Below are 23,191 nucleotides of genomic sequence, written 5' to 3'. Positions count from 1 at the left end.
GAACTAGATCCCACATGCAGCAACTAAGACCCAGCACATCCAAGTATATATATAAATATATATATAAGATATAGAAAATGTCCATATAATAAATATCAGGAGTTTCTTAGTGTGCAAGTGACATAACAGTTGTAAGATCATGAAGGTAAAAACTTTGAAAACTTCGGTGGGTTATTACAATTTTCAGCAAACTGTGAACCCACCCAAAGACTACTTGAAGAAAGTTCTGAAATTCTATACCGAAAAAAAAAAATCTTTATTAGAGTAGTAAGTTGGGCTATCTTCCAAAATATCCAATTTCACCACCTTGCATAAAGAAAATGCAGCTTTAGTGACAGTTTTTTTTCTTCTCTTTTTAAAACTTTTTGTTTTATATAGGAGTATAGATGATTAACGATGTTGTGACAGTTGCAGGCGGACAGCAAAGGGCCTCAGCCACACATACACACGTGTCCACTCTCCCCCAAACTCCCCTCCCATCCAGGCTGCTACATGACACTGAGCAGAGTGCCCTGTGCTGGAGAGTAAGGCCTTTCTGGTTATCCATTTTAAATCCAGCAGCGTGTACATGTCCATTCCCCCTTTTTTTTGTTTTTATTTTTTGGTGGTGCCCTGTGAAATGTTGGATCTTAGTTCCTCAAACAGGGATCAACCCAGTGCCCGCCGCTGGGGAAGGGCAGAGTCTTAACCACTGGACCACCAGGGAAGTCCCAATAACAATTTTCTTAAAACGAAAATGAAAGGACAATTTTCAGGGGAAGCTGTGTCAAACTCTTGCTCTTTGGAAATGAAGGCAGATTAGGGAACCTAAGAGATGGACACAGAGTTCATTTCAAGCTTCAGTTCAGACGGAGGTTCTAGGCTTCTCTGAGGGAGGCTTCTCTTCAGTATTCTTCTTCGTCTCCAGCAGCTGGTGGCTCAGACGGTAAAGAATCCCTTCTGCAATGCAGGAGACCCAAGTTCCATCCCTGGGTCAGTAAGATCCCCTGGAGGAGGGCATGGCAACCCACTCCAGTATTCTTCCCTGGGAAATCCCAAGGACAGAGGAGCCTGGTGGGCTATAGTCCGCGGGGTCACAAAGAGTTGGACATGACTGAGCAACAAAGCACGCATGTTCTCGGCCAGAGAGATGGGAGCTTCCTGCCTCAGAGAATGTTACCCAAACAGAGTAGAGAATGAGTACAATGCAAATGACCCTCTTGCTGGGAAAATCCAGCATCTCCCAGGAGGCAATGCAGAAAGGTCGCAGCCCTAACTGTGCCATATTGTTCTCTCACAGAGGGGACCGTTCTGAACGGCAGCTGTGCCACTGTATTAGGCTCTCTGGTGGCATCATTCAGAAGGCTTTCATCACTCTCGCCCTTCAGCTCCCATCAGTGCCAGGGTGCCCTCTAAAGAAGTATCTTTGACTCACACCAGGGGAGAAAAAGACAGGATGACCTCTGGCTCTTTTTGTTTTTTTAATTTCCTTTCTCTTCCTCTTTGGGCTCTTCTGGTGGCTTAGAAGGTAAAAGAATCTGCCTGAAATGTAGGAGCCACAGGAGATTCGAGTTTGAGCCCTGGGTTGGGAAGATCTCCCAGAGAAGGAAATGGCACCCCACTCTAGTTTTCTTGCCTGGAGAAGTCCATGGACAGAGGGGCCTGGTGGGCTACAGTCCACGGGATTGAAAGAGTTGGACACAACTGAGTGACTAACACTTTTCCTCTTTATTCATTTGGAATGTCAACTCCCATCACTAGGCCTTTAATTAGGATTTGCAGTACTTTCTCTGCAGTTTATTTATTTATTGTTTGTTTTGGCTGCACTGGGTCTTTGTTGCTGGGCAGCTTTTTCTTTAGTTGTGGAGAGCCGGGGCTACTCTCTAGTTGCGGTGCACAGATATGTCATTTCGCTGGCATCTCTTGTGGCTGAGCACAGGCTCTAGGGCTCGAGGGCTTCTGTAGTTGCGACACACGAGCTCGGTAACTGCAGTTCCCAGGCTCTAGAGCACGGGCTGTATGGTTGTGGCGCACTTACTTAGTTGCTCCAAGGAACGTGGCATCTTCTCGGACCAGGAACCATGTCTCCTGAACTGGCAGGTGAGTTTTCCACCACTGACCCGCCAGGGAAGCCAAGCCTGCAGCCCTGGAAAGAAACTGCCTTGTTTCTTCACCACTCAAGTGTCTGTTGAGAATCACTATCTTCGGTCAATCAGAGAAAGTTCCTACTGAATCAGAACTCAATCATCAGAGCTTCATGTGTCTCTGTTAAGAATGTAGTATTGTAAAAAAGAGCTTTCCTCTAAGAGAGGTATTTGACTCCCCTGACCCAGTCAGTGAGGAACTGTGATCAACAGGCACCTTGCACAAATGCTTTGAAACAAAAAAGCAGGAAACGAGGACTGCTTCTCTCATAGCTGCAACTCTTAAGCAGGGTTTTGACCAGTACAAATAGCATCCTGTTATCATTTAGTACCAGGCAGAAGAAGCCATGGATTTCTAAGCCTTCTTCCTTTTCCATCACTGACTGCGTCCAACAGTGTGCTTTCCCGAGAGGTAAACTGAGGCAGGGAAAAAAAAAGAATAAATCCCAATTGTTTTTCTGAAAGATAGCAGTTTTGGTTAAAGCTGGATGACCTGAGGTTGAAAATGAGTGCACAAAGCTTGGACATCATCAGGTGGCGCAGTTGTTCATTGCACTCCTCTCTCATGCCAAGACATTGTATTAACTTTCATGTGATGCTCTGTACAAACGCCATGAGGATGCTGAAGTCTGGATCAGGAATGTGACAATACAAAAGAACCATGCTCTCCATGATGGTGGTAGAGAGACGGTCTTGAGGATGAAGCAAGTGCATCTGCTCTTGTACAGATAGTCTGTTTCATGAGAAGTCAGTGACACTTCAACCCTCTTCCGTTCCCAAGAGGGACGGGGTGCTGTCTGGGAGCTGCCCACTGTTGGCTGCCCCTCCCCCATTTCTGCCTTGGATGAGATGGTCCCACCATAGCTGTTCCCCGCACCTTTAGACCTCACAGCAATCAAAACCAGATGTCCCCCCGGCTTGACTGGAATCACGTTTGACAAAGCTGTGCTATACAGTACGTTCTACAGAGCTGTGCCATGACACCTGCTTGCTGGCAGAACCTCCCCTTTGGAATCCAGTTACTCTCTGCCATCCACCATGAGGCTGGGATTCTTCCCTGACAATAGTTTTCAGAAAAGCATCTTCCGGAATTTTCGAGAGGCTATAAATTGTAGCCTTCCCTTCTCCAGGGGATCTTCCTAAGCCAAGGATCAAACCCAGGTCTCCCACATTTCAGGCAGATTCTTTACCAGCTGAGCCACCAGGGAAGCTGAAGAATACTGGAGTTGGCATTGCAGGCAGATTCTTCACCAGCTGAGCTACCAGGGAAGCCCAATATAAATTGTAGGACTGCTAAGCCCTGCAACTCCTCTGAGTAATTCACTATTTTCCTCAGAGAGCCAAAATTTCATGAAGGCAACAATTAGATGATAACAGAGGAGGAGTCCTATTTGCATTGACTGAGGAAATAAATGAATGGATGAAGAGTCAGTGAGGAAAGCTCCAAATGGAATTTAACTTTTTAGGCACTTCTAATTTTTCCCCAATGGCTCAGTGAGTAAAGAATCTGCCTGCAACACAGGAGACGTAGGAGACTTGGTTGGGAAGATCCCCTGAAGAAGGAAATGGCAACCCACTCCAGTATTCTTGCCAGAAAAATCCCGTAAATAGAGAAGCCTGGTGGGCTATGGTCCACAGGGTCACAAAGAGTCGGACACAACCGAGTAACGAAGCAAGCCAGCAATTTGTAACACTGTTTATCTCCCACTGGAAGATGCCTTGCCTAACCCAGGAATATCAGGTCTTTTTACTACAAAAAGTAAGTTCCTAAAGCAGTATACGTCAACAAATCCAAGGCGACAAGACCACCTGTTACAGTTCAGACTTACGGATGTCTCTGCATTCCGCCACACATGAGAGATGTGATAGCCCACCAGATTCCCGTCCTGCCGCTTAACGGGAGGCTTGATCCAGCTGACGGCCACCTTGTTGCTGGACTCATTCAGAAACATGGTGACGTTCAGAGGTGCTACTGACGGGGCTGCAAAAGGAAAGGGGGAGAGGGATGAGGAGCTACAAAGAAACGCACAGAATAAAAACCACTCAACGGATCCAAAAGAAGAAAGTGGACCAAGTTATAGACAGAACCAACAGAAAACATGATAGATGTAAATCTATCCATGGGCTTCTCTGGTGGCTCAGTGATTAAAAAAACAAACAAACAAACAAAAACCCCTACCTGCCAATGCAGGAGATGGAGAAGGCAGTGGTAACCCACTCCAGTATCCCTGCCTGGGAAATCCCATGGAAAGAGAAGCTGGGCGGGCTACAGTCCATGGGGTCACAAAAGAGTCAGACACGACTTAGTGACTAAACAACACATCTATCCATATGAATGATACCATTACATTTTATTGGGCTAACTATCCCAATTCAAAGGCAAAAATTGTGAAGTAAAGTACTCCTGATATGAAACACACATCAAATATAAAGATACAAATAAGTTAAAATAAGTATGAATAAATGATACACCATGTGATCAAAAGAGAGCTAAAATGGCTATATTAATATCAGATAAAATAGATTTCACAAATAATGCTATTAATACCAAAAATAAAGAAAATAATTTCATAATGACAAAGTGGCCAATTTATTCAGAAAGCCCAGTAATATTAAACATTTATGCCAAAAATAACAGAACCTCAGGGACTTCTCTGGTGGTCCAGGGGCTAAGACTCCATATTCCCAAGGCAGGGGGCCTCGATTCAATCCCTGGTCAGGGAACTGGATCCCACACGCCACAACTAAAGATCCCACCTGCTGCAATGGAGGCCCAGCACAGTCAAATAAATAAATAGGAAAATAGTTGGGTCTCAAAAAAAAAAAAAAAAAACACAACAAAAAAAAAACCACAGCACTTTAAAATATCTGAACTGCTAGACCTGCAAATAGAAATAGATAAATTCACAATTATAATTGCAGATTTTAATGCACTTGTCTACATAATTGATAGAAAAAGGAAGCAGAAAGTCATTAAGAATACAGTTTGAAAAACACTACCAACAAACCTGACCAAGTTGACATTATAGAACATTCCATCTATGACAAACCTAGACAGGCATATTAAAATGCAAAGACATCATTTTGTTGACAAAGGTCTACATGGTCAAAGCTATGCTTTTTCTAGTACTCATGTTCAGATGTTAGAGTTGGATCATAAAGAAGGCTGAGCACTGAAGAATTGATATTTTCGAACTGTGGTTCTGGAGAAGACTCTTGAGCATCCCTTGGACTGCAAGGAGATCAAACCAGTCAACCCTAAAGGAAATCAACCCTGAATATTTACTCGGAAGGACTGATGCTGAAGCTGAAGCTCCAATATTTTGGCCACCTGATGTGAAGAACTGACTCATTGGAAAATATCATGATGCTAGGAAAGATTGAGGGCAGGAGGAGAAGGGGACGACAGAGGATGAGATGGTTGGATGGCATCACCGATTCAACGGACATGAGTTTGAGCAAACTCTGGGAGATGGCGATGGACAGGGAATCCTGGAGTGCTGCAGTGCATGGGGTCACAAAGAGTTGGACACGACTGACTGACTGAACAACAACAACAAAATGCATCTAATCAGAGCAGGATGCATATTCCCTTCAAGTGCACACTGAACATTTATCAGGGCACATCATGTTCTGCACCAGGAAATGAGTCTTGATAAATATCAAAGGATTCAAGCAACACAAATTATGTTCTTTGACCCCAGTAGAATGAAATTAAAAGTCAGTCATACAAAGATCTCTGGAAAACCCCTTAAATATTTTGGAAATTACATTAGACACCTAAATAACTAACAGCTCAAAGAAGAAATCAAAACAGAAACCAGAAAGTGTTAATATTTTTAGCTGAATCAAAATGAAACAGCAAATAAAAATCATTCTCAAAGGTTTTTCTTCTTCATTTAAGATATTTTACAACCTTGGCAATAGTTTCATTTGTGCAAGGATTAAACCCTAACAATTTGTGATCTAGACCTTTCCCACAGTCTGTATTAAAATTAGAGCACTGATTAGGTAAGGCGGGAGTTCAGGGCAGGAAAGAGACTCTAAGCTACCCAGAACTCTAAACTGAGAAATAAGAGAAACTGTACAATTGAAATCTAACATAACTGTAATACAATATTCACTTCAATGTTCATAGAAAAAAATGTAAGATCTTGGAAATCAAAAGCAGTACACAGAAAGTTTACAGATGCAAATAAAATTTGCTATGAGAAAATAATATAGAACCAACAGTACCTACTTCATACAGTTGCTACGAGGAGCTAATGAAATAATGCACATAAAGTACCTAAGATGGTCACTGACACATAGTAGGTGCTTCTTGAACATTAGCTACCTTCATATTTATTAGTTTCTTGACTTTGATGCTATGAGTAATAACTTTCATGTATGCTTCATGCTAAGACACTTCAGTCGTGTCTGACTCTTTGTGACCCAATGGACCACGGTCTGCCAGGATCCTCTGTCCATGGAATTGTCTAGAAAAGAATACTGGAGTGGGTTGCCATTTTCTTCTCCAGGGGATCTTCCCAACCGAGGTATCGAAGGGCATCTCTTACATCTCCTGCATTGGCAGGCAGATCCTCACTAGTGCCACCTGGGAAGCAGTTATATTTTAATTAATATACGCTATAAAGAGTGTGCTACTATTAATATCTTCCTACATAAAAGAAAAAATCACCTATCCATAGTAAGTATAAGGTTTGTCACTAGACCCTTTTCAAATTCAGTAAGTCCCCTACACACCAACGAGTTCTTTTTCCAAGAGGGCATTTATAAATCCAATTTGTTTGTAAGTCCAACAAAGTTAGCCTCGGTACCCAACTAACACAATTGGCTATATAGTGCTGTACTGTAATAGGTTTATAATTGAAGGAAAGTTACATGGCTCAAAATAGCCTGGAGTTAAAACTCCTCTCCAGGTCCTCCCCGCCGTTCTATGCAAAACAAAGAGCTCTCTCACGGGAAGAAAAAAATGAACATTAAGGTTGATTACGCCCAGCTCCCAGCCGGTCCCAGCCTCTGGCCGATCTCCAGAATTCCTTGCCCCAGCCTTTTAAGAGAGAACTTCTCCGAACAACCTTGGAGAAGAACAGGCCCCCTTAAGACAGTCGCTTTCCACATACATGCCTACATATGCTTACTCTTGGGTTAGTGCAGCAGCTCGCTAATCTGACCACTGCCCCTTCTCGCCTCATTGAAGGTGATCTGTTCCCGTAAAGTGCCGGTCTCGTTCTTTTTCTGAACCTCACCTTCTCTAACTCCCTTACCCTACAATAATTCTTTTCATACAAATAATACATAAAAAAGCAAACCAAAAATAAAACATTTTTCATGTTTTAAAAAGTACAGTAGTACAGTACACCAGCTGGCGCACAGGGGCCGGCATCCAGTGAACAGGCAAGAAGAGTTACTGCCTGAAGGAGGGAGAGGAGGTGGGAGATGGCAGAGCTGAAGGATCGTCGCAATAGGAGACGGAGGGCGAGCTGCCTGACACTGATAGCACAGGTTCTGGTTCCTTGCTGCAACCAGATGCAAGTGTGCATCTCTGAAAGCTCGCAACTTAAAGGTTTGTATGTAGCGAACTTGCTGTATGGAAGGAAACATCTGTCCCATTTTCATTAGCCATCTCCATAAAATTCTCTTCCAGAGACAAAGGCCACACAAACAAAAGTTAAAGTCTGAACCAGCCCATCAGGAAGGGTTTATTTCATCACACGCCATCAGGCACAATATTCATTTCTGAACCCCAGGAATTACCTCCTTCGGTTGTGCTGGCAAGAATCCAAGGGCTTATTGCAGACCAGCCGACTTCATTCATGCACGACACGCCGATGCTGTAATTCGCCAGAGCCTGCAGCTGCTCGATTTGATACAGATGTGCTGAAGCCGAGGTGTTAAAAACCCTGACTGAGCCATGACTCAGAGGCTCAACTTCCTTGACCTAAATGAAGAGTACAAATTGTGGACCAGGCGTGAGTAAGGCAGCAGGAACGTTAGACTCGGGCGTCCGTGTCTCCAGTGTGCACGGCCCTCCCTCTGCATGCGAGGAAGTACCTGCTTCCTTTCGGGTCACACCCTAAACTTCCCACCAGCGTGCTACTCATGCTACTTACCTGAGCCACAGTTGGGAGCCTGATGAAAAATGCCTGAAATAAGTGTTCTCATTGTGGCAGGTAACAGAGCAAATAAATCATCATCTTAACATTATAATCCTTATAATTTACATTTAACCGAAAAGAAAAGTAGCTTTTCCTCTCTCAGAATCACTTTAATTCTTGGTCTTTTTTTTTTCCCAGTTGTTTCACATAATATACAATAATGACCTGAAATATATATAATCTGACCCTTTAAAGAGAACATTTCCCAAATCCTACTTTAGAAGATGAGACACTTAATTTAAAAAAAAATAATAATCTGTATTTCATTATGTAACCTGAGGCATTCTGCTGTTGTCTTGAGGCTAATTCGAGCATGTCCTTTATTCATACCCCCTAATTCCCACTCCAATATAAACTCAACTCCAAAAGCACACACAGATAATGCAGATTTTATGGCATTTTTTGGTGGAGAGATACAGGAAAGGATCATTTGCACCTTACCCAATAAGCTTTTCTCCAAATCCTTAGAAAACCTATCAGCTCTTTCTTCTGAGTCCTTGTACCCCATCTTTCCCTCCATAACCACCACCAGTCTCCCCATATCCCTCTCCAGATGTCTTCTGTACGTATAGCCAAGAGGAGTGAATCCCCAGCAAGTCTTGTGGAAACTTCCAGCTTTTCCCTTGGAAACCTCTTATCGGGGGTCATGCAGAGTCTTCCTTCACTGTATGTTTTTGAAGGTGAAGTGACAGTGCTAGTCGTTCAGTCGTGTCTGACTCCTTGCGACCCCATGGACTGCAGCCACCAGGCTCCTCTATCCAGGGAATTCTGCAGGCAGGAATACTGCAGTGAATTGCCCTCCTCCAGGGACTCTTCCCAACCCAGGGATCGAGCCTGGGTATCCAGCACTACAGGCAGATTCGTCACCGTTGGAGCCAGCAGGGAAGACTTCACTGCGTATTTTTCACTATTTCTAAAACATGTTGTACTGATAAAAATCAGAAAAGACTAAATAGTATTGGACAAAACCGAAGTCACCAAGAACAATTTGGGAAAAAAATCTTAAACCCACAAAATGAATTCCTGATAATAATGGGCTTGAAATTATAGGGTGTGGATATACACTCTTGTTATTTCAGGAGATATATGTTTGAAATTTAGGTCAAGGGGTCACAAGCTGACATTTTGGAATTCTAAATCCCTCAGCGTATACGATGAGGAGGGGCACTGGGGTGGAGTCTCATGTCTGACTCAGACCCACAGACTCCACCGGGTGACAAGACGGAGCCCATTGGCCTGAGGAGGCACCAGAGGAGAACCCAGGAGCTGGGTGCTTATCTTGGTGGTGGCTGTTGGCAGGAATTACTTTTTGTTTCTTCACTTTAAAGTCTGCACCGACCTCCTGGTGACCAAGCACTGGAACGAAGCTGGAAGGAACCCTGGCTCCCCACCCCTGCCCACCTCCGGAGCGGTACACTGCCCTGCTGCCACTCACAGGGACACTCTGGAAGGCATGTTCCTAGAAGAGGCTGTGGTTTCTCTAACAGTGCTCGGTGGGTCCTGGGGCATGAAACAGTAAGACCATGTGGGAGAGGTAAAAATAGAAATGGAGTCCAGAGTCCAAAAATGGGTGAAGAATGAAACCAACGCCGGGACCAAAGGAAGTGAGCGGGTGTGTCCTGCTAGTGCATGGATCTGAATCTTGTCCAAACATTCATTTGTTACTAAGTCAGAGTTTAACATTGCAATGAACTGGGAATCTGCTACAAAATCTGCTGCAAAACTATACTTGGTCCCTTCAGAAATGGGAAGACACTGTTAATACACAGCTTGGTGCTCTGCGAAGACCTAGAGGGTTGGGATGGCCGGTGCGGTGAGAGGAGATATGTGTATACGTTTAGCCAATTCAGGTTCTTGTACAGCAGAAACTAACACAAAATTGTAAAGCAAGTATATTCCAATTTTTAAAAAAACAATATAAAAGTGTATAACTTGTAGAGCCAATTCTGACCAACTTCGCTAGGACTGCCAGAGAAAATACAGAACACTTAGTTATATTTAAAGTTCAATTCAGTTCAGTCGCTCAGTCATGTCCAACTCATTACAACCCCATGGACACACCAGGGCTCCCTGTCCATCACCAACTCCTGAGGTCTACTCAAACTCATGTCCATTGAGTCGGTGATGCCATCCAGCCATCTCATCCTCTGTTGTCCCCTTCTCCCCCTGCCCCCAATCCCTCCCAGCATCAGGGTCTTTTCAAACGAGTTAGCTCTTTGCATCAGGTGGCCAAAGTATTGGAGTTTCAACTTTAGAATCAGTCCTTCCAATGAATACCCAGGACTGATCTCCTTTAGGATGGACTGGTTGGATCTCCTTGCAGTCCAAGGGACTCTCAAGAGTCTTCTCCAACACCACAGTTCAAAAGCATCAATTCTTCAGTGCTCAGCTTTCTTTATAGTGCAACTCTCACATCCATACATGACTACAGGAAAAACCATAGCCTTGACTAGACGGACCTTTTTTAGCAAAGTAATGTCTTTGCTTTTTAATATGCTGTCTAGGTTGGTCATAACTTTTCTTCCAAGGAGCAAGCGTCTCTTAATTTCATGGCTGCAGTCACCATCTGCAGTGATTTTGGAGCCCAAACAAATAAAGTCAGCCACTGTTTCCACTGTTTCTCCATCTGTTTGCTATGAAGTGATGGGACCGGATACCATGATCTTTGTTTTCTGAATGTTGAGCTTTAAGCCAACTTTTTCACTCTCCTCTTTCACTTTCATCAAGAGGCTTTTTAGTTCTTCTTCACTTCCTGCCATAAGGGTGGTGTCACCTGCATATCTGAGGTTATTGATATTTTTCCCAGCAATCTTGATTCCAGCTTGTGCTTCATCCAGCCCACCATTTCTCATGATGCACTCTGCATATAAGTTAAATAAGCAGGGTGACAATATACAGCCTTGACGTACTGCTTTTCTTGTGTGGAACCAGTCTGTTGTACCATGTCCGGTTCTAAATGTTGCTTCCTGACCTGCATACAGCTTTCTCAAGAGGCAGCTCAGGTGGTCTGGTATTCCCATCTCTTTCCAAATTTTCCACAGTTTATTGTGATCCACACAGTCAAAGGCTTTGGCACAGTCAATAAAGTAGAAATAGATGTTTTTCTGGAACTTCCTTTTTTCGATGATCCAGGAAATGTTGGCAATTTGATCTCTGGTTCCTCTGCCTTTTCGAAAACCAGCTTGAACATCTGGAAGTTCTCGGTTCACATATTGCTGAAGCCTGGCTTGGAGAATTTTGAGCATTACTTTGCTAGCGTGTGAGATGAGTGCAATTGTGTGGCAGTTTGAGCATTCTTTGGGATTGCCTTTCTTAGGGATTGGAATGAAAACTGACCTTTTCCAGTCCTGTGGCCACTGCTATTTTCCAAATTTGCTGGCATATTGAGTGCAGCACTTTCACAGCATCATCTTTCAGGATTTGAAATAGCTCAACTGGAATTCCATCACCTCCACTAGCTTTGTTCGTAGTGATGCTTCCTAAGGCCCACTTGACTTCACATTCCAGGATGTCTGGCTCTAGGTGAGTGATCACACCGTCGTGATTATCTGGGTCATGAAGATCTTTTTTGTACAGTTCTTCTGTGTATTCTTGCCACCTCTTCTTGATATCTTCTGCTTCTGTTAGGTCCATCCATTTCTGTCCTTTATTGAGCCCATCTTTGTGTGAAATGTTCCCTTGGTATGTCTAATTTTCTTGAAGAGATCTCTAGTCTTTCCCATTCTATTGTTTTCCTCTATTTCTTTGCACTGATCATTGAGGAAGGCTTTCTTATCTCTCCTTGCTATTCTTTGGACCTCTGCATTCAAGTGGGTATATCTTTCCTTTTCTCCTTTGCTTTGGCTTCTCTTCTTTTCACAGCTATTCGTTAGGCCTCCTCAGACAGCCATTTTGCCTTTTTGCATTTCTTTTTCTTGGGGATGGTCTTGATCTCTGTCTCCTATACAATGTCATGAACCTCCATCCATAGTTCATCAGGCACTCTGTCTATCAGATCTAGTCCCTTAAATCTACTTCTCACTTCCACTGGATAATCGTCAGGGATTTGACTTAGGTCATACCTGAATGGTCTAGTGGTTTTCCCTACTTTCTTCAATTTCAGCCTGAATTTGGCAATAAGGAGTTCATGGTCTGAACCACAGTCAGCTCCCGGTCTTGTTTTTGCTGAATGTGTAGAGCTTCTCCATCTTTGGCTGCAAAGAATATAATCAATCTGATTTCGGTGTTGACCATCTGGTGATGTCCATGTGTAGAGTCTTCTCTTGTGTTGTTGGAAGAGGGTGTTTGCTATGACCAGTACGTTGTCTTGGCAGAACTCTATTAGCCTTTGCCCTGCTTCATTCTGTACTCCAAGGCTAAATTTCCCTGTTACGCCAGGTGTTTCTTGACTTCCTACTTTTGCATTCCAGTCCCCTATAATGAAAAGGACATCTTTTATGGGGTGTTAATTCTAGAAGGTCTTGTAGGTCTTCATGAAACCGTTCAACTTCAGATTCTTCAGCATTACTGGTTGGGGTAGAGACTTGGATTACTGTGATATTGAATGGTTTGCCTTGGAAATGAACAGAGATCATTCTGTTGTTTTTGAGATTGCATGCAAGTACTGCATTTCAGACTCTTTTGTTGACTATGATGATCTATGACTCCATTTCTTCTAAGTGGTTTTTGCCCACAGTAGTGGATATAATGGTCATCTGAGTTAAATTCACCCATTCCAGTCCATTTTAGTTCACTGATTCCTAAAATGTCAACATTCACTCTTGCCATCTCCTGTTTGACCACTTCCAGTTTGCCTTGATTCATGGACCTAACATTCCAGGTTCCTATGCAATATTGCTCTTTACAGCATCGGATCTTGCTTCCATCACCAGTCACATCCACAACTGGGTGCTGTTTTTGCTTTGGCTCTATTCCTTCATTCTTTCTGGAGTTATTTCTCCACTGAGCTCCAGTAGCATATTGGGCACCTACCGACCTGGGGAGTTCCTCTTTCAGTGTCCTACCTTTTTGCCTTATCATACTGTTCATGGGGTTCTCAAGGCAAGAATACTGAAGTGGTTTGCATTCCCTTCTCCAGTGGACCACATTTTTTCAGAACTCTCCACCATGACCCGTCCGTCTTGCGTGGCCTTACGTTATTGCTCATAGTTTCATTGAGTTAGACAAGGTCATGGTACAAGTGATTAGATTGGTTAGTTTTCTGTGATTGTGGCTTTCAGTCTTTCTGCTCTCTGATGGAGAAGGATAAGAGGCTTATGAAAGCTTCCTCATGGGAGAGACTGGCTGAGGGGGAAACTGGGTCTTGTTCTGATGGGCGGGGCCATGCTCAGTAAATCTTTAATCCAATTTTCTGTTGATGGGTGGGGCTGTGTTCCCTCCCTGCTATTTGACCTGGGGCTAAACTATGGTGGAGGTAATGAAGATAATGGCGCCCTCCCTCAAAAGGTCCCACACATTTACTGCTACAGTCCGTGCCCCCAATCCTGCAGCAGGCCACCACCAGCCCACACCTTCACCAGAGACTCCTGGACACCCACAGGCAAGTCTCTTATGGGGTCACCTTTCCTTTCTCCTGGGTTCTAGTACACAAAGTTCTGTTTGTGCCCTCCAAGAGTCTTTTCCCCAGACCTATGTAAGTTCTGGCAGCTCTACGGTGGGGTTAATGGCGACCTCCTCCAAGAGGGCTTATGCCATCCCCACGTCTGCTGCATCCATGCCCCTGTCCCTGTGGCAGACCTCCGCCGACCCGTACCTCCACAGGAGACGCCCAAACACAGTTCTGTCTCCGTCTCTGTGGGGTCCCTGGGCCCTGGTGCACACAAGGTTTGTTTGATCCTTCTGAGTGTCTCTGGTGGGAATGGGGTTTGATTCTAAACATGAATTCGCCCCTCCTACCATTTTGCTGGGGCTTCTCCTTTGCCCCTGGACATTGGGTATCTCTTCACAGCAGCTCCAGCACCTACCGTCTTACTGGGGTTTCTCTGACCTTGGACGTGAGGTATCTCCTCACAGCTGGTCCAGCGAAGCGCAGCCAGCGCTGCTGACCTTGGACATGGGGCGTCTATTTACGGCTGCTCCAGCGAAGATCAAATAGCCAACCAATAATTATGGGTATAGGTATGACACAAAATCAGCAGTGTAATTATCTTATAAAGTAACTGTGTTTCTATTTGCTAAATCCAGAGAGATGGAGAGGAGAATGGGTGAAGGGAGTCTGAGCTAGCTGGTGGGAGAAAGACAGGAAAACCATAGAACAGGTTAACCACAGGACCCAACGTGGGCAAGGGGGCTGCAATTTGGCAGTCTCAGGATGGTTCTTCATACCATAGCCACGCAAAGCTTGGGCAAAGAGAGACAGAAAGCACCACAGAAGCTTGTGGTGATCCGTCTTCCTCCTGGAGGGAGACCTGGTGCTTTCAGGCTTCCCAACGACCCTACTCTGTCTCACATCTACCCCAAGAACCGTTCTTCTCGGGGTGGCAGGGTTGTGGGGAACGGTACTCTTCCTCAGCCTCCCTGAACGTAACAACCTCCTACAGGAAGGAGTCTCATGCTCCTCTTGGACTCTTCAAGCAGCTCAGTGACTGGAAACAATCTTTAAAAAGGCCAGTCCACATAGGGAATATAACCATGTTTTATAATAACTATAAATAGAGTATCGGCTTCCTATGGAGCTCAGCTGGTAAAGAATCCGCCTGCAACGCAGGAGATCCTGGTTCGATTCCTGGGCCAGGAAGTCCCCCTGGAGAAAGGATAGGTTGCCCACTCCAGTATTCTTGGGCTTCCTTGTTGGCTCAGAGGGTAAAGAATCCACCTGCCATGCAGGAGACCTGGGTTCATTCCCTGGGTTGGGAAGATCCCCTGGAGGAGGGCATGGCAACCCACTCCAGTATTCTTGCCTGGAGAATCCCATGGACAGAGGAGCCTGGCGGGCTGCAGTCCCTGGGGTCGCAGAGTCGGACAGGACTGAGCGCCTAAGCACAGCACATAAATGGAGTATAACCCATAAAAATCTGAACCACTATGTTGTACACTTGAAAGTGTACTTCAGCAAAGGGAGGCTGATCCATGCCTCATTTATGTCTGTATACAGGGACAGTTATGTCCGTAGACAGGGAAACAGGCCCTGTTGTTCCCTAAAACAACAGAGTCCTGAAATACATGAAGCAAACATTGAGAGAACTGAAGGGAGAAATAGACAATTCAAAAACAATAGTTGAGATCACAATTTCCTATTTTCGATAATAGATAAAACCACAAGGCAGAAGATTAACAAGGAAACAGAGTAAGTGAACAAGACCATATATAAACCATCTGGACCTAACAGACATTGCAAATGCTCTACCCAGCCATAGCTTAATACACCTTCTCCTCAAGTGCACACAGAACATTCTCCAGGATAGAACATATGTAAGGCCACATGTGGGCACTCAGTAGAAGACAGTGTTACTGCTGCCCTTCCATTTTTTATGAAGTGAATGTTCACAACAGAGTCTATTTCACGGCAAGGCATCATTTTAGAATGTGTGTGTGCGTGCTCAGTCACGTCCGACTCTGCGACCGCCAGGCTCCTCTGTCCACGGAATTTTCCAGGCAAGAATACTGGAGTGGGTTGCCATTTCCTACTCCAGGGGATCTTCCCGACCCGGGGAATGAACCTGCATCTCTTGCATCTCCTGCTGTGACAGGCGGATTCTTTACCACTGCATCTAACTTATATTTCTCATAGCTCTATTTTATATCAATTTTAGATAGTGAGAGATGACTCTACAAGGTCTGTCATCCCCAATTTTTCCAACAGGCTGAGTTGGTACATTCCATAGTGAGGATGACCTGTCTCTTGTCCTTTATGGCCACCAATCCAGGGGGAGCCAGGCTGGAGAATGCCTGGCTTCCTGAACCCCTGGTCACAAGCCAGATGTGTTTTTGTACCTTAAAAATTCATTCTCCCTGGTCTCCTAACATTCTTTCTTAGAAACACGTTTCTCCTCCAACTGGGCCCCAGACCACGCACAAAGAAGGGCATAGCATCCCAGGAGGGCAGAACATCACAGAATGGCGCACGGCTGGTGGACACGGGGCAGGCAGGAGGTCAAGGGCTTCTGAATAGGGGTGTCAACTTGATGTCTGTGCCACTCTTCAGGCGGAAAAAAAATCAGGCAGAGTCACTGAGCCTCAAATAGCTAGTTCTCTTCATCAAGAAAGGTTACCTGAATTCTGCAATCGCTGAGCGGGGAGTAGCCGTCAAAACCCGGGACCCAGGAGATGAGGATGCTGTGTGCGGAGCTGTTGTGGACCCTGACTTCAGTAGGTGGGGAGGGAATTGCTACGTAAAAGACAAAAGACACACCACAGACACAATTATAAACCACAGGAGGTCATAGCTACCAAACAGGTGCATTAATACCAACCTCATGTCTGCTTCTTGAGATTGGGAAAATTAAACATGAGTTTTAAAGAGGAGCCACCTTCTGGGTGAGGGTAATCATATAAGCCTCTAGATTGGTCTTGCAGTGACAGGATGACTGCCTGGACCAGACGTGGGATGTAGACCTATGCTCCTACCCACTGATGACCTGAGAACTTTTAGCTGGACAAGCATGGGGAGATATCCATTTCCTCCTGCTCTGTGCAGGGGTGTCGCTGGTACTCTAAATGAGGGCAAAGAGCCATGGCCCTCCCTATCTGCCTTATGTTGTTACTGTTGTTCAGTCGCTAAGCCGTGCCCAACTCTTTGCAACCCCATGGACTGCAGCACGCCAGGCTCCCCTGTCCTTCACTAACTCCCGGAGTTTGCTCAAACTCATGTCCATTGAGTTGGTGATGCTATCTTACCATCTCATCCTCTCTCACCCCCGTCTCTTTTTGCCTTCAATTTTTTCCAGCATCAGGGTTTTTTCCAATGAGTCAGCTCTTTGCATCAGGTGGCCAGAGTATTGGAGTTTCAGCTTCAGCATCAGTCCTTCCAATGAATATTCAGGGTTGAATTCGTTTAGGATTGACTGGTTTGATTTCCTTGCAGTCCAAGAGACTTTCAAGAGTCTTCTCCAGCATTACAGTTTGAAAGCATCAATTCTTCGGCACTCAGCTTTTTTTATGGTCCAATTCTTACATTCATAAATGAGTACTGGAAAAACCATAGCTTTGACTAGATGGATCTTTGGCTGCAAAGTGATGTCTTTGCTTTTTAATACTCTGTCTAGGTTTGTCATAGCTTTCCTTCCAAGGAGCAAGCATCTTTTAATTTCACGGCTACAGTCGCCATTCACAGTGATTTTGGAGCCCAAGAAGAGGAAATCTGTCACTACTCCATTTTTTCCCTTTCTCTCTGTCTTTGTGTGCGTGCTCAGTCGCTCAGCCATGTCTGACTGCTTTCCGACCCCATGGACTGTAGTCCGCCAGGCTCCTCCATCAATAGGATTTCCCAGGCAAGAATACTGGAGTGTGTTGCCATTTCCTACACTAGGGGAATCTTTTGGACCCAGGAATTGGACCTGAACATCTGTCTTCATCCCTCAGCTAAAAGCTGAGTTGGGGAGACCTACAGGAACCAAAGAGGAGTGGCTTGCCCTGAGAAAAAGAGGGATACCACGGGAACATGTGTGCCTGTGTGTGTGTGTGATGGCGGAAGGAAGCTTTCTTGGCTGAGGAAATGGGTGAGTCAGCTCAAGCCAAAGAGCCAAGTGCATCTGCTCTTGGGGAGAGGAGGGCAGGCCGTAAAGAATGTGTGATGACCTCAGTCACAGGTGGGACATGGCTAGATATTCATTAGCAATAGATTAGTACTAATAATCTATTATTAACAGAATCTAACACACTATTGATAACATTCAACACAGATCTTTTTTTTTTTTAATGTATTAAAATCTGTGAATCAATACTGCTTTCATTATTTATTTATTTACTTTTGGCTGCACCACATGGCTTGCAGGATTCTTAGTTCCCCAACCAGGAATTGAACCCTTGCCCTTAGCAGTGAAAGCCCGAAGTCCTAACCACTGGACCGCCAGAGAATACTCATACATTAAACTTTCTTTTGATATGTGTGATATTTTGATGTGGACCAGTTTTTTAAAGTTGCTATTGAATTTGTTACAATATTGCTTCTGCTTTAGATTTTGATTTTTTGACGGTGAAGTATGTGGAATCTTAGCTCCCCAACCAGGGATCAAACTTGCACCCCCTGCACTGGGAGACAACATCTTAACCAGTGGACCACCAGGAAAGTCCCTAAACTCTTAATTAATGTTAATAACCACATTTATGGGCTTCTCTGGTGGCTCAGACAGTAAAGAATCTGCCTGTAATGCAGGACACCTAGGTTCCATCCCTGGGCCAGGAAGATCCCCTGGAGAAGGGAACAGAAGCTCACTCCAGTGTTCTTGCCTGGAGAATCCCATGGACAGAGGAGCCTGGTGGGCTACAGTCCTCGGGGTTGCAGAGTCAGACACAATTAAGCGGCTAACACACATACAACAACATTTATAATCCAAAAAGATGACTAATGTTTTTGAATGAGTGCTTACTATGTGCCAGGAATCTTTATGGACTTCATTTGATCGTGATTAGAACTCTATGAGAGAAGTGGTCTTACAATCCCCATAGATGGGAGGGGAAAGTTGAGGACCAAAAAAGTTAAAAACTTGCCAAAGCTCACAGAGCTCATTAGCAACAGAATGGGGACTTGAACTCAGGTCTGTCTCAACCCAGAGCTGCGTATCTCTCATCAGGACACTGGCGGCTGGCTGTGGGAGCAGGGAGCAGACCAGCGTGAAGACCAGCATGGGCTGGAGAGTGTGATCACCACTCAGCCGGCTGCACGGCCCACCGCGGCACAGTTCAATGCCCTCTCCACTCAGCTCTCTCTTCTACTGCATGGGGAGAGACTGCACTGTTCGATGGGGCTGAAATGAGGATGCAATGAGGTAACACATGCACGAGGTCTGGGGGGGATGTCTTGGCGATGAAGGCGAGGACAGGAGGCACAGATGAGGGGAAGAAAAGACCATATTAAGCACCCACTGGGCATGGTCAGGATTCCAGTTTTACCAGGAGACACACAGCTTGATGAGTGAGAAAGCCAGAGTTCCGTTTGACTCACTTTCCTAAATACATTATCTGCTTTTCCAGATCCAAATCTGGCTACATATACCTCAACTGATGACAGATTGGCAGGGAGTTTTGGTTGCTTTGACATACATGTTTAAGAAAGCCAAAACCTGAGTTTAAGAAATAGGACTTGTTAAAGTCCTAGTTGAGATTCTGTCTGAAGCATGAAATTCAAGAAGTGCTTCTCACTTCATGGATTTTTAAACTTTAAGATATTGATGCTTTATGAAAATGTCTTTATAAATTTACCCCCACTGGTGGGTTCCTGAAATTCCTGGCATTTCTTTTGAAAATTTTAATAATGTGATTCATAATGAAGGAAGGAAGTTATACAGTTCCTCTTGTAATAACTTTCAGTTTGCTCATTTTTCCATTCCAACGAAGTTTTAGAAAATGCCCTCTCATAGCTTCTTCTAGCTGATTTGCTGAAACTAAACATCAGCAGTGAAGCTTGGTGTGCTGCAGTTCATGGGGTCTCAAAGAGCCGGACACGTCTGAGTGACTGAGCAAAGCAACAGACGTCAGCACCTTTAAAACTACAATGCCTTGTAATTTTGAGTCTTCTGCTACGCCTTACCCACCCTTTAACTCATTATTAAACACACTGCTTTTTCCCTCCATCATTTCCTCCAAGGACAAGACCAAAAGGAGTACGAACTCAATATTTCCTTCTCAATATTTAAATTAAGAACAAATAATGTAGAGAATAGAACAAATAACCCCCAAGGTGGAGGGGGTTAAGGGAGGGATGGAATGGTAGGCTGAGGTTAGCTGATGTAAACTTTCATATATAGGATGGATAAACAACACGGTCCTATTGTAGATCACCAAGAACTACATATTCAATAACCTGTGATAAACCATAAGGGAAAAGAATATTTTAAAATGTATATATATATATATATATATATATATATAAAGACTGAATCACTTTGCTGTACATCAGTAATTAACAAAATATGGTAAATCAACTATACTTCAATAAAAATTCATTCATTAATTAAAAATATAAATTAAGAACAAATACTAAAACATATTATTTCCTTGAATTTCTATGAGAAAGGTGAAGGAGATGATTTGAAAAGGTAACAAAAGTTTCTCCTTTCAAGTTTCAGATTTTTATTTTATTTTTTAAAAGCTTTTATTGGAGTATAGTTGCTTTAGAATGCTGTGTTGGTTTCTGTTGTATAGCAAAGTGAATAAGTTATATATATACATATATCCGTCTTTTTTTTTTTTCCCTTCCCATTTCGGTCACCACAGAGCACTGAGTAGCCCTCCCTGGGCTATGTATTGAGCTCTCACTAATGATCTATTTTATACACAGTATCAATAGTATATATATATATATATATATCCATCTCAATCCCTCCCACCCCAGCTTCATGTTGCTCTCTACATCTGTGTCTCTATTTCGGCTTTGCACATAGGTTCATCTGTATCAATTTTTCCAAAGTTTCAGGTTTAAATATCTTTGATCCCACAGAAGGGGGAGGAAGAGACAGATGTTGGATTGGCATGTCTCTACTAGCCTGGGGGTGCCTGCAAACGCCTGCCTTTCATTTTGTTACATCCCAGTTTAGGGGAAGCAAGGGGTGGGACAGAGATCAGGAGAGAGAGGGACCAGAACATTGGGCCCCCAGGAGAGGCATGACGCTGACCTCCTCCCTTCTCAGAGCAGCTGCTTGGGGGACTGGCTCCAGCTCCAGCTGCCCAGGGAAGGACACAGCGCATCCCGAGATCAGTGGGCGCTAGTTCTGTATGGAAGAGTAAAAAGTGAAAAGAGGAGCTAAGATGATCTGGGTCAACATTTCAGCCTATTTTCTTCTCTGACTGAGCAGAAAACTCAACTAGTTACTGTTGATCAAAGACAAGTGTCAGGCCCTGTTATGAGTATTTCTGTTTGCATTATCTCATTGAACCCTCAAGAAGAGATGTAATTATCACCATTTTACAGAGGGGCACTGAAGGTGTTGAGTGATTTCTTCAAGGTCACAAAGGGAAGCCAGGGCTCAATCCCAGGCAACTGGCTGCACAGCTCACAATGTACTTCCCCTGTAACATGCAGGGGGGACCCCACCCTGACACTCACCTTTGATGTTGATCTGCACGCTTTTGGACACGGTCAGCCCTTTTTGATTGTGGGCCTCACAACTGAAGATTGTGGTCTTGGTCAGGCCTAGAGGAGAAGGAGACCCATGAGACCAGGGCTGGAGAGACAGGCTGCTGTTTATCAGAATCCTGCGGGAGTCTGGGCATCCTTTTACTTCGTGGTTCAGTGCTTCAAGCCATAAATGCAAAGTTAATTAAAAATGTGTGTTGGTGTTTGAAAAACAAACCCTAGGTACCAGCAGCAAGGCAACAATGGGCTTAAAAGACATCTGTAATTTATTAAAATTCTTTCTTTTTTCCCAGTGGTGAGACATGGGGTAACAAAGCAGTGTCATTTAGTTTAAAAATTTCAGCACAGAGCTATGGGGATTGTGTGCGTGCCTAATTCCTCAGCTGTGTCCAACTCTGTGACCCCGCGGGCTGCAGCCCGCCAGGCTTCTCTGTCCCTGCGAATGTCCAGGCAAGAATACTGGAATGGGTGCCACTCGCTCCTCCAGGGGAGCTTCCCTGCCCAGGGAGGGAGCCCGCATCTCTTGCATCTCCTGCACTGGCAGGCATATTCTTTATCAGCGTGCCACCCGGGAAGCCTGCAGTGGGAATTACTGGCCCCAGTGTTAAGAAAAGTGGTTTATGGGGCTCACCTAGACAGCCCCCTGCTTAGCATCCCCGTGTATCCTATGCTACGCACTGTGGACATGTCAGAACTCCAGAAACAGCAGGACAAAAGTCACAGTTTTTAAAACCTCTGAGGAATGAAATTTCTGTTGCACTGATCCTTTTTTAATAGTAAAAGTCAATGTATTCATAAGGAATTATGTAAACCCAAGGCATCACTATTACTTGAAGACACCGGTGCTGAATGAAGAAAAATTCTACCATTTCAGAGGTTTAAAGACATCTTAGAAATGAAAAATATTCAGTTGACTCATTAATTTTAAGGAGAAAGGAAGAGAAGCAATCCAGATCTTGGTTTCTTTAATTTTATTACTATTTTAATTCTTTTGACTGTGCTGTGTGGCACGTGGGATCTTAGTTCCTCAACCAGGTATTGAACCCATGTCCCCTGCATTGGAAGCACAGAGTCTTAACCACTGGACTTCCAGGGAAGTCCCAAGATCTTGGTTTCTTTCTTTTTAAAATGTTTTTATTTATTTGGTTGCATTAGGTCTTAATTACGGCATGCGGGATCACACCCAGGCCTCCTATACTGGGAGCATGGAGTCTTAGCCACTGGATCACCAGGGAAGTCCCCCTTGGTTTCTTATAATACTACGCGCCAGTGAAAGGAGCTGGAGTTCCTCGGAGAAATGCTGATTTTCAGTTTGGAACAGTAAACATGTAAGATGAGCCTGGAGCAAAATATAAAACATACGACACACATACACCCACACATGCACAAAAGGATGGGTGGGGGTGGTGGCAAAGAGACACAGGAGCCAGCTAAAAAACTCCCAGTCACCAAAGCGGGAACAAGTTGAACAAGAAAATAAAGTAGCATTAGATTGTAACCCAAAGTATAAAATAATTATTCATGAGTTGTTTAGTTGCTCAGTCATGTCCAACTCTTTTTTGACCCCATGGACTGTATCCCACCAGGCTCCTCCGTCCATGGGATTTCCCAGGTGAGAATACTGGAGTGGGTTGCCATGCCGTCCTCCAAGGGATCTTCCTGACCCCGGGATGGAA

At 44.4% G+C, this 23,191-nt stretch overlaps 1 protein-coding gene across 2 annotated transcripts in view; it reads right to left on the bottom strand.

Moving 5' to 3' along the window:
• Window positions 1-23,191, bottom strand: part of MERTK (MER proto-oncogene, tyrosine kinase) — a 119,778-nt gene that overhangs the window by 33,904 nt on the left and 62,683 nt on the right. For both annotated transcript variants that reach the window (XM_061156056.1, XM_061156055.1), the window contains exons 5-8: window positions 21,486-21,572; window positions 16,495-16,610; window positions 7,884-8,067; window positions 3,953-4,104 (exon numbers count right to left, since the gene is read on the bottom strand). In XM_061156056.1, coding sequence (XP_061012039.1) covers window positions 3,953-4,104; window positions 7,884-8,067; window positions 16,495-16,610; window positions 21,486-21,572 — 539 coding nt within the window. The remainder of the gene's footprint in view (window positions 1-3,952; window positions 4,105-7,883; window positions 8,068-16,494; window positions 16,611-21,485; window positions 21,573-23,191) is intronic.

This window comes from Dama dama, chromosome 11, assembly GCF_033118175.1.
Source record: "Dama dama isolate Ldn47 chromosome 11, ASM3311817v1, whole genome shotgun sequence".
Classification (NCBI taxonomy): domain Eukaryota; kingdom Metazoa; phylum Chordata; class Mammalia; order Artiodactyla; family Cervidae; genus Dama; species Dama dama.
This window is presented reverse-complemented; position numbering and strand designations above follow the sequence as displayed.